Source organism: Xyrauchen texanus, chromosome 19, assembly GCF_025860055.1.
Source record: "Xyrauchen texanus isolate HMW12.3.18 chromosome 19, RBS_HiC_50CHRs, whole genome shotgun sequence".
Taxonomy (NCBI): domain Eukaryota; kingdom Metazoa; phylum Chordata; class Actinopteri; order Cypriniformes; family Catostomidae; genus Xyrauchen; species Xyrauchen texanus.
In genome coordinates, this window is record NC_068294.1 from 21,235,037 (window position 1) to 21,245,209 (window position 10,173).

The window sequence follows — 10,173 nt, forward strand, 5'->3', positions numbered from 1 at the left end:
TATAGTAGTTGTTGTAGCTTTTTTCTTTTCTAAACGGTACTATTCTAACCACAAACCTAGAATATACCTTCAGAAGACATGGTATATGATGCACAAGCAGCATTGACTATTTTTATCGCACTTTGGGTGTTTTTTTATTTTTTTACAGTGACAATCAACTGTCACTGTATATATGGAATAACTGTGCCTTCACATAGCAGGAAAGAATGCTAACAGCTTTCAAAGGTGGCTATGGGCAGCACTGCGATATCAATAATATGTTAAGCATTATATCATATAATAATGTCTTTTAATGTAAATATAAATTATTATAAAGGGATATATATGGTTTATAGTGAAGAAAAATGTAGGTTCATTCGGAAATATCGACTAAACTTGTTTTAACTTATTTAATCAGCTTGTATGATTTATTCGAACATGTAACAGGTTGATAAATACACACCCTCACGCCCTTAACACAATTCTAAAGCTGAAGTGTAGGTCTCTGCGGAATAATAATTTTGTGTTTCCCAATCAGTGGGAGTTTTCAAACCGTGATGAGCATTTTTCAACTATCCAATGAAAGTTGGGAATCTCAATGTAGTAATCAGTGAGCATTTCCAAACCAGGATGGGCATTTATCAACTATCCAATGAAGTATGGAATCTCAATGTTGTAGGCATATCCTGTAAAGCAGTTGAAACACACATCCCAGTTTGAAAACGCCCACTGATTGGGAAACGGCCATTTTTGTTCTGCCGAGACAAAAGTCTCCTAAAGCCTGATAAATGTGCCATATATTAAACAAGTTACTTAGTGAATTTAAAATAAATGCAAAGACAAATTTTAGAGGTAGTCAAAAATAATTAACATATCCATTCACAAACAGCCAGTGCACACTGAGGTGGTGGAGATGTTTCTGGTTCATCCCGTAAGATCTCACATGGTTGTCTTGTTCATATAATCATTGTTAGATCATATTTTGCCTCATTTCTGTCACAGTGGTTTTGCTTTGGAAATTAAAAACAGCCTTTTGCAATCAGGGTTTGTGAGATTCTTTTGTGAAAAATTTTAAATCTACCAACAGCAGCTGCAGGGTTAGTGGGTCTTATAAATCAGGGGTGATCACAATGATGGTGGTCTGTGAAATCGTGAGTTTGTCCAGATCCATTGATCCTGATCGAAATTAACCCTCCTATTGTCTTAAGAAACTGATACCTTTGTTCTCCAGGTCATTTTTTATCAGTATTGAAAACCATTAAAAATGTATACATGCTTGATTTGTGTACAACAGCATTAAAGGCCCCGTTCACGACAATCTGTTTTGTTGTGGTCCCAAAGTGTACAATGCTAGGGGAACACATTCCATATTCTTAATATTAAAGTAACATAGTTTTGAAATAATTTTTATAAAAATACAAATGTTTAAAAACTTTGCAAACATTGGCCAAGGATGTCTCATTTATTTAAATCACTTTTGGCATTGTATAATATCTTACCTATATTATAACAATTTCTGATTTATTTTGCTTGTAGAAAATCAACAGTGTACATTTTTAGTGCATGCCTATTTCACAAATGAATCTCTATTACCTTTACAGCTGTCAAAACAGGCCCACTTTGCACACCCATTGCAACAAATCCATTCCTTCCCACTAATGTCAAACAATCTGTTGCAGTTGTTTAGGAAGGTGCAGTAACAGCCAACTACTCTTTTAGGAGAAAAGAACATCCAATAGGTCTTTTACCATTGGGGGCCCTTTAGCTCCATTGTATCCTATCATATAAAATCATGTCAGTGTGTGTGTGTGTGTGTGTGTGTGTGTGTGTGTGTGTGTGTGTGTGTGTGTGTGTGTGTGTGTGTGTGTGTGTGTGTTTGAGTGTGTGTGTGGACATATGCATTTAAAAGGAAAGTAGGCATTTTGTGGGAATATGCAGTTCCCAGTGGAGCAGTTGGAGGCGCTAGAGAACAATGAGGCTAAGGGCTACATTTTAGAAAATTTAAATATTGTAGATCAAATTTAATTAATAGATGTACCAAAAACGATGAAAAGCTATCAAACATCCGGAAAGTTAAACAGCACTTTTTGGGAATTTTCATTTTAAAAGCACCTATTGAAAGCAGTTCTTGTATGGGATGACAAAAAAAAAAAAAAACTGAAGTGCCACCACTGCCAGAGTCACCCTCTATTTAAATCAGGCAATGGGACATCCATATAAGAAGGAAAGACTTATGGGGTTTGGAATTACATGAGAGTGAGTAAACAATGACAGAATTTAAATTTTTGGGTAAATTATCTCTTTAAATCTGCCTGTCCAATTATTTAATAGTTGAATGTGCAAAGCACTACATACTCAACATAAATATACACTCACTGAGAACTTTATTAGGAACACTATGGTCCTAATAAATTGCTTGACGTGGTCTTCTGCTGTTTTAGGTCATCTGCCTAAAGGTTTGACGTTTTGTGCATTCTGAGATGCTATTCTGCTCTCTACAATTTCACAGAGTGGTTGTCTGAGTTACCATTGCCTTTCTGCCAGCTCGAACCAGTCTGGCCATTAACAAGGCATTTCTGACCACGGAACTGATGCTTACACCATTCTGAGTAAACTCTAGAGACTGTTGTTGTGAAAATCAAAAAAGATAAGCAGTTACAGAAATTAAACTAGCCGACTGGCACCAACAATCATGCCATGGTCGAAATCACTGAGATCACATTTCCCCCCCATTCTGATGGTTGATGTCAACATTAACTGAAGCTCCTGACCTGTATCTGCATGATCCTATGCATTACACTGCTGCCATATAATCACATGAATATATAGGTATACAGGTGTTCCTAATAAAGTGTTCAGTGAGTGTATATTCAATACAATTCTGTTGGAAAATCTGCATCTTAAATAGTGTTGAGATAGTGTGGTTTAAGATGATTTATCCCCTCAGTAATCGTGGTGTGTAAAATAACTCCTCAGGGTGTTGAGAACCCATTGCTATTAAGCCCCATGCTATTATAAATTAGCAGTTTTCTTACTTTTTAGCATTAAATACGACTTCATCACACTTCATGGGCTGTCTGTAATGTTAACAAAGCAGGAACATGACAGCATTTGTGAGGCTAATACAAAACGCTATAGTCAGCTATAGGCACCTGCTCTTAATTACTTGTTTATGCATGACTGACAACATTTCCCAGAGTACTTCAATCCCCGTCATTGATACATACAGTAGACTGGCACATAATGTCTCAAACATGAAGTTATTAACACCCACTTCCCATTTCAGCAAGATCATCACTTTGATTCATTTGCCTCAGTGGAACAATCCCATTCATTGTCTGTTTGTTTTATCCTATATCACACCTACTTTTCACATAGCAAAAAAAAAAATCTTATTTTCCTAAATAACATCCACCTTTCATGCTGGCAGGGGGGGGTTCTGTGAAAGCCAGATAAAGCAAACAGTGCTACACTGACAGCTTCTGTGCTTTTCCAAAATGAATTGTTGTCTCAACACTCTTGACCCTAAACCTGACAAACATTATGAATCAGTAATTGTCTTTGTGTGTTTGTGAGAGCAATAAATCAAACGGTACAGGGATCACCCTGCTTTCTCTAGCAGTAGTCCAATCATTAGGAAAATGCAATTTTCAGTCCATTCATCATTGCATAGTGAGCTCATGAAAACTCATACATGCTACGTTTATGGATAACATAATGATGGATGGGACTCCAGAGGAGAAATGCATATCATTATGCATCTTCTCACACAGGCACACACTTGCACAGACACATCACACTTCTAAATGGATCACTGTGCTTCATCTCAGAAGCAAAAAGAGCAATAATGATAATGATGTACCTGTTTATGGGATACACATACAAAGTATGACCATTTTGAAATGCATATGAATGCTTTATAATTTTTTCACATTCAACAACACATTCCAAACCAATTATTCGCCCTTCCGATGATTTTAGTCATTTTTCAACAGGAAATCTGCATCGTTGCCAGTCAACCTGGAGACTGATGCTTCATCTGTCAATCTAGTGCATGTCTAGGGTGACTTGGCCAGTGACAGTGTTTTTTTTAATCAGGCAGATAACATCATATTGTCTGTGTGCCTTCAGCTAGAGGAGATTGAAATGCAGTGAAATGAAACAGTGCAAGTCGAGGTTGCGGTCTGCTCCAACAGTTTTGGTACAAAGTTAAGTGGCACTTCTCGGAACCCAACTCAGTGTAGCGGCTGATCTAAGGCATGGCACTCAGCCCAGGGTAATCTGGAGAGGGCACGCATACACGATCACAATGGAGAGGGCCAAGGGCCATTAATTCTACCCAATTTACCTTTCACTCGGCTTTCATTTAGCCCTTACACCAATTCACACCCTGCCTGGGAGAGCAAATAAACCAATCCTTGTTGGGCGACCATTACCCTGTTAATTGCTGTAGGAACGTGCCATTCGCTTTATGCCAAAGTCAAAGGAGGGCACAAGAGTGAATGGGGGAGAGTTCTCATTTCGGAGCTCAAATGAGGCCAGCAAATGTTGGACTGCAGTGCCCAGGCAATGCCTTTATAGGAGTGGGAGGGCTCTGATGAAAGAAATTGTATCTCAGCAGCCGCCAGTGTCAAAGTCACTCTGATTGATAACGGTCAGGCAGCGAGGTTAAGGAACTCGTATCGGAGTGAAGCCACCTCAAGTGTAATGGAAAGGTCAAGGGCATTATATCTTATCTGACACCCCAGCTTGGCATATCAAGAGCATCTATTTTAAATGCCACTCTGATCCTTGTGACATCTCGAAGCATGACAGGATTTTTGTCATCACATGTCTACACCCCACAATCACTCTTAATTTCCCTTCAGAGCTGAGCCTTTATATCAGTCATGTGCCCTGCAATGAGATTGCAGGTATTGTTTGGCAGATGTTCTGACCCTGTTTACTCACTCTGCTGTCTTCACAGAGAGAAGTTGGGCTGGAACTGGACAACAGTCTAGATGAGCAGGGATACTGCTGCCAGTACTGTCGTCGTGGGTACCACTACTGTCGGCGATACCACGAGCCCCTCGGTGGCTTTTGGCCATATCCTTACTATTACCAGGGAGGACGGGTCATCTGTCAGATTGTCATGCCCTGCAACTGGTGGATAGCACGAATGCTGGGACGGATTTGAGGAAAAGTGGGACGGTGCTGTTAGCAAATGGTGCTATGCTGCTCAGTGGTATGCTTAGACCAGCTTCATTTGTGAGAAATGTCACATACATGCTCAGTTTTATGCATTCTTTAGCCTTTGTTTTCTAAAAAGTGTGACAAAACATCTGAACATTTAGCATAGTTCAGACCAGGTCATTATCATAATACATTTTCATTTCATCAACTGAAGGGCGCACGCCTTCTAACGGGTCATTGACTTATTGACTTGCATGCAACAATGAACAAGGAGGAAATATAATGTAGACATTATTTTAAATTTGTTGAGCAAAACAATTCCCAAAATCTTCTGTGAAAATGTTTTAGAAAGTAAATAGTAATTTATCAAGTCTTTATCAGTAATCTGATTACACTTTTAGAGATGCAATTAGTCATTTGTAGTGGATTGCTTTTTTGAGTAACTTACCCAGTCCAATTGTGAAAATAATTTTATACTCAGTCATAGTATGGTCATTGTCACAAATTTGTTTATTTGATTAGTTATCAAAATAGTGCAGATTCTTAAATATTTGTTGGTTTTCAATTTTGCAAAATACTTAAAACTTGTTTATTTCAAGGTCCAAATTAGAATTTTCAGTCCCCAATTGTCCATCTGGACTCTTGAATGCCACTTTATGTGTGTATATACATTATATACTCTGCTTTCTCCTTTTGCACGTTTACAAATCAAGCAATCTTGGTCTGTCCTTGATTTACCTCTATACTAAATGTAATGGTTGCAAACTTGCACATAATTGGTTAAAGTAAGTTACTATGGTCTGTATCTTCCATTCAGTCCTTTTAAAACTTTGGAAAATATGTAGGTACAGACATTATCACTCAATAAACAGGAAAATGTTTTAGTTTTGCATGACATTACCCTTTCTGAGGGTCATTAATCTAGTTTTGTTTAAATTGTTAGTGTATGAGAGGAACCGTGTAAGGTTTATAGTAATTTGCATGTTTATAATATAATGAAACGTGTATTTAAAAGTGTATTTAATATCATTTATAATCTGTATAAATTTGAAGAACTTTTTTAAAGCCATTTAATGCAGTACACAACTGCACTGTACACAGATCATATTGCTATATTGTTAAAAGAAGTGACATTGCTAGCACCATAACTGCAAGTCTGGGACAGTTTCAATCAATTCTCTCATCTAACCTAATGCTTGGTCTTTGAATTGCATTTACATAATGTAATGCACTTTTGTGTTTTTTCAACAACTTCCTTCAGAATAAAAAGTGGTTTTATTCAATGTCTGGTACTTCCTACTGTCTAAAAGCAAAACCTAAAAGACCCGGTGGCCAATACGGAAACATTTTAATTAGAGAAATTGACAAGCACTTACAGTATCTACTGTAGCCATTATCTTTCCTGCAGATTCATTGTTGGTTGGATAGACTATGGCATTTTCAAGGTGCAAAAGTCCTATGTACTTCGATGTGTAGTTTTTCTAATCTTGGAACAAGGAAAAATAAGATTACATTTACATTTACAATTAACACAACACACATTTATTCATTTGGCAGGCTTAGAGCAACTTACAGTGCATTCAAGTCAAACCACTGACCTTGGCATCACTAGCGTCATGCTCTATCAGTTGAGCTACAAGACATAAGGAGTTATAATAAGTCATATATATTATTTTACAAAAACCTTGAAAAATCTTATACTAAAAGCATAAAAATCAGTTCATTCAGAGAAATCAACAACAACAAAAAAAGAGCAGAGGGCTTTCATCTCAAAACAAAAGATCCAGCATCCATGACAAACAACCACACAAAGCCACAAATCAAAGATGCAAGAAGTTAAAACTCACCTTGATGTTTATCTCTTTCGCATCCATGGTCAGCTTTCTCTCTAAATGTAATCTTCATCAGTCATCTCTTTTCTCAAAACTCACTAGAGGTCTGAGGTAAATGGATCAAAGCACAAACTCAAAATACCTCATAGGATAATTATTACATTGCATCCTGTTTTTTTTAAATGCCTGAAAATATTTTTGAGATATCATGACTCCATTGATTTGATGGGATCTTAAACATCAGCAGAGCCATCATATTGTGGATTACAAGAAGTCATAAGCACAGCTCTAAATGGTAGGTAAAATATCAGTGATAGTGCAGTAGTTTTTTTAATCAATCAAGGTAAGCAGCATTTATTCCCTTTATATATTTTGTATCCACATTTGCAATAACATTTAGTTAACTCATTAAAACATCTTAAAGGTGTACTCAGTAAGTTTTGTCTAAAAAGATAGTCCTTTTGACAAATACGTATAAAATAACGTGCGCTCACATGAGGAACGATCTATGCTGATTGTAAATTGCACATTTCTACAATGAACTCAATGTCACTAGGGGTCAGTATAAGGCCAAGATGACAGTTAAATAAGAAAAAAAAAAACATTTGCTGTTTGCAACTTTCAAATTGCAGTAACATAAATGTTAGAAAACTGGAATCTATGACAAAAAAAAATAAATCATTGAAATGTATTCAACATTTAGAGTTGGCACATTATTTTCCAGATAAACCGTTCTTGGTGAGAAGGTTTATTGAAATCCCTCTGCCCATATACAGCTTGATCAAAATAAATCACTGTGTTATATAAACATCTCAGGTGCTTTATTTCTTACATTTTAAAATATAGATTTCAGGCAATAATATACAGTATTTCACTTTATATGTATGATTTGCTTAGTTGACATGTAGGCTAAATAAAATAACACAAAAGCACAGGTGGGTGTCTAGAAAAGGAATGAAAACATCAACAAAAACATCACTGATATACTGTATAATTAAAAGCAAAAATGTAATTCTGTGAGGAAAATAATGCCATGGGGATTAAGCTGCTTACAATATCACAGCACCATCATAATGTAGTACATTATATCAAGGCCGTAACTACAATCCACCCACCCCAGTAATTTATTTTCTTGTTGCTGTTCTGCTGCAGTCCATTATGCACCAATATCTTATTGTAAATAAGTTGTTGCAGGGATTACGTAATGGTTTTAAAAAAGTTACATTTTTAGCGCGCAAAGTAGTCTACCATCACTCGTCAATGTCGATTGAGATGTCCAATCAAATCAAAGAAGGCGGGACCCATTTTTTATAGAAACTTAACAGGAACCTTGTGGATTAGTGCTATGTAAGATGTATCTAAATAAACATGTGATATTTGCTCACTATTTTATTAAAAAAATCTCATACCAATTGACAATAATTTCCAAGGTTGCAAACTACTCACCTTATGGTGAAATTTGCCATTTTTAATGAAAAAATATGATATGTACAGTACGTAATTCTTAATGTCTTTCATAATTGTGAATGTAAAAAAATTACAAAAACAATTAACGGAGCAGTTATCAGCATATCAGGCATAAGACATAGCGAATGTGTGTATATTGTGAGAGAACCAAATAAATGTTGTTATCTGGTAAAGTTGCCTTTTAGAAAATACAACAATGTAACAGTGGTAGTCAGTGGTCTGTGTGAACTTCAAAAGAACCATGTATCTTTTAAAATAAAAAATCTGATAATTTTTTGTCTTCATCATATTTAAAGCCTTTATTCCAAATGTTATTGCTTTCAGTGAGTGCCTTTACTAATTAAGTAGCAAAAAGGACCATTACATCTGTGACCTAAACACCCACGACCCCCCACCCCTCAAGTGGTTTAGGCCTTGCATGATATGCCAGAGACAGTATATGCTTCTTTATGTTTTCATTGATATTTCTAGACACCTATCTGTGCTGGTGTGTTTATACGCAAGTCAATTATAAAGCAAATGATAAACTCACTGAGCACTTTATAAGGGACACCTGTACACCAACAGTACTTATTCATGCGATTATTTAATCAGCCAATCATGTGGCAGCAGTGCAATGCATGAAATCATGCAGACACGCTTCAGTTATTAGGCTCGTTTGAGATGCCATGCCCCTCGCCTTGAAAGTAGATGAGAGTAGACGGCTGCAGTCAGGTGATGAGTGAAATGAGAGCTGTCAAGTCGGACAATTTTCACTTCTCGTACTGGATCAGACATTTTTTAGATCAAAGGCAGATATCGTGGAATTCACATTCATACATGTGCGGTTGCTGATAAAGTAGATGTAATTAAAATTCTATTGCATGAAAATGAATATGAAGAAAAAGACACTCAAGGTACCTGTTTTTTTAATTTCACCAATCAGATGTGTCTTCCATCCATTTTTAGTTTAATTAAGAGACGTATTTTAGATATTTCAGAAGCAGTAGTTCTGCAGATGAAAATGCCTTGTTGATGAGAGAGGTCAACGGAGAATGACCAGACTGGTTTGAGCTGGTAACACCGATAACCACTCTGTTAAACTGTAGTGAGAACTTGTCCAACCTTGAGGCAGATGGGCTACAACAGCAGAAGACCACATCGGGAACTTTATTAGAACCATAGTGTTCCTAATAAAGTGCTCAGTGAGTGTATATTGTATATCACATGTATATTAACCTCCAAAACAATTAAGTTGCCAAGTAAAACTTGAAATGAACAGTTAAAATAGACTAGTATGTAAACTATAGCAAGGACAACACATGAACAGAAATGGATGTTGCCATTTGGGTGTAATATTGTAATTCTGTAAACTTTAAATCTATTTAGACTAAATAAGTTCTTGAGAAAATACACGTGTCGCTCATGTGTAGCTTATGTGTAGCTCAATATGTGTTTGACAGACAGTTTCATCTCATTAATAATTTCAGTGTTGACATACTGATTCCAGTTGGTAATCTCTTAGGTACTTGAAAAATAAAACATTAAAATATAACCTGTTCTATTATTTTCTAATTGTCTTAAAAATGCTTTGGCATTTTACATTATCTGGACAGTTTGTAGATCCATTTGTGATAAAAAGTTGCTAAAGGCCCAAGATGTAATAATGTTTAGCGAAACTCCCATGTTATCAACTCTAATATAGCACTATGCACATATTGTGCACCCAACCAGATCCATACTG

At 36.3% G+C, this 10,173-nt stretch overlaps 1 protein-coding gene across 1 annotated transcript in view; it reads left to right on the top strand.

The window, feature by feature from the left end:
* Nucleotides 1-6,445, top strand: part of LOC127659411 (tenomodulin-like) — a 75,052-nt gene extending 68,607 nt beyond the window's left edge. The window contains exon 7 of the mRNA XM_052149213.1: nt 4,946-6,445. Coding sequence (XP_052005173.1) covers nt 4,946-5,155 — 210 coding nt within the window. The 3' untranslated portion in view covers nt 5,156-6,445. The remainder of the gene's footprint in view (nt 1-4,945) is intronic.
* Nucleotides 6,446-10,173: the final 3,728 nt, after the last annotated feature.